This window comes from Myotis davidii, unplaced genomic scaffold, assembly GCF_000327345.1.
Source record: "Myotis davidii unplaced genomic scaffold, ASM32734v1 scaffold1006, whole genome shotgun sequence".
Classification (NCBI taxonomy): domain Eukaryota; kingdom Metazoa; phylum Chordata; class Mammalia; order Chiroptera; family Vespertilionidae; genus Myotis; species Myotis davidii.
In genome coordinates, this window is record NW_006297143.1 from 838,702 (window position 1) to 840,607 (window position 1,906).

General features: G+C 63.2%; 1 protein-coding gene across 1 annotated transcript in view; it reads right to left on the reverse strand.

Moving 5' to 3' along the window:
* The window catches only part of NOTCH4 (notch 4), a gene marked incomplete at its 5' end in the record, with an annotated part of 49,275 nt that overhangs the window by 19,076 nt on the left and 28,293 nt on the right, over positions 1–1,906 (reverse strand). The window contains 2 exons of the mRNA XM_015569858.1: positions 3–152; positions 1,880–1,906. The exon at positions 1,880–1,906 is cut by the window's right edge and continues 5 nt beyond it. Of these exons, the coding sequence (XP_015425344.1) occupies positions 3–152; positions 1,880–1,906 (177 nt within the window). The remainder of the gene's footprint in view (positions 1–2; positions 153–1,879) is intronic.

Here is a 1,906-nt window from a genome sequence, read left to right on the forward strand (position 1 = left end):
GTCTCCAAAACACTCGTTGACGTCGCGCTCGCAGGCGTGGCCCTCGAAGCCGGGCGGGCAGCGGCACTGGATCTGGGGGTAGGTGGTCAGGCACACCCCGCCGTTCATGCAGGGGTTGGCTGAGCAGAAGTCCCGAAGCTGGCACTGCTCGCCTGTGGCCGAGGGCAGAGGGCAACGGGCAGAGGGCAAGGCCGTCAGCTCCCAGGGCCTGGGAACGGCTCCCCGCCTCTCATCTCCCCATCTCTCCCCCACCGCCCGCCCTATTTGCCTGTCCCATCGCCCTGCCTCAGTTTCTTGGGGGGTTACATCTGGAGTGACTGTATTTCTCAGTTGAAAGTAGGACACGTGGTTGTTGGTGGCGTGTTGCAGATGGGCCCTGCCTGGGGAGAGGGGACACGGCCCCTCCGGTGACCTGGTGGGAGGGGGAACGCGGCCCTGCCTGCCTCCAGGAGACTTACTGCCTCTGGTCCCCCTCGCCCAGCTGCCTGGCCTTTGCGTGGGTGTGATCTTTGCAGCGATAAGAGACTCCCTTCCAGCCGCCACCCACTGGCAAAGGCGGCAGTGGTGGCAGCCACTCGTGTCTGTGTGCTGTGTGCCAGGGCGGGCTAAGTGAGCGTCTCCTGAGCAGCGCGGGCCTCTGCGCTGCGGGCACAGTCTTAGTGGCAGAGCCAGCCCTGGAGCTGGGGAAGGGGCTGCCCCAGGACCCCGACTCCACACACAGGCCTGGAATGTTGCCAGTGACCATCCCGGTCACGTGTGCTGGTCCCTGACATTGGTCTCAGGCCCAGTTTCCTCAGAATTACCTGGGCAGCTCCAACATCTCATGCCCTGGGCCCCCCAGACCCACTAATCTCTCTGGGATGGGCACTGGTATTTTTAAGACACTGCAGGTAGCCCTAGCCAGTGTGGCTCAGTGGATAGAGTGTCGGCCTGCGGACTGAAGGGTCCCAGGTTCGATTCCGGCCAAGGGCACATGCCCGGGTTGCGGGCTCGATCCCCAGTCGGGGGCGTGCAAGAGGCAGCCAATCAATGATTCTCTCTCGTCATTGATGTTTCTATCTCTCTCTCCGTCTCTCTTGCTCTCTGAAATCAATTTAAAAAAAAAACCACGAAAGAATACCTAGCATATGTACTCAAGAGTGAGCACTATAAAGTTAGCTAACTATTGTTTCCTGTAAAGTAGAAATAATGCCATCTACCTTGTTAGGATACGAGGAGATTAAATAAGGGTCACTGCAGGTAATTGCTGTGCGAGGCCGGGGCCGAGAAGCCGCAGCACCTGCCACCGGGCCTCCACGTTCCCGGGACTCTCAGCCTCCCGGCCTTGGCGGCCTGGCCCAGCCCCTCCACCCCCACCTGGTCCTGCGGGTCCTTCCTCTCCGCGGCCGCGAGCCCTGTTCTCCCAGCTGACCATTTCCGCAGGGTGGCACCCCCTTCCCACCCCCGTCCTGCTGTCCTGCCCCAGGGTTGCGCCCTCCTCCTGGGGGGACACCCACTCCTCTCCCCGGTCAGACCCTTTCCACCCCTTCTCACCCAGCACACCTCTCCCGACTGGCGTCTGCCTAGTGACCCCCTGGCACCCTCCGGGCAGAGGCCCCTCGGGTGCTCAGTCACAGAGCCCCCTGCTGGGCCCACGGACCCTCCGCCTGTGGGAGGGGTGCAGGGCTGCGAGAGGACTGGGCTGGTACCTGGCGGGGACTGGCAGTAGCTGCCTGCCGACTGCTTTGGAAATATGTCAAATTGGGGCAGTCAGCACAGCTGCGTGGGGGGTGCCAGTCGCGGGGGAACGTGTCCCCAAGGACCGGCTTGTTGTTTCTCATGGCTGCGGTCTCCTCCCCGCCCAGCCCGTGCTCGCCTGCCCGCTCCCACCGCCGCTCACCTGTCCACCCGGGCAAGCAGGCGCACC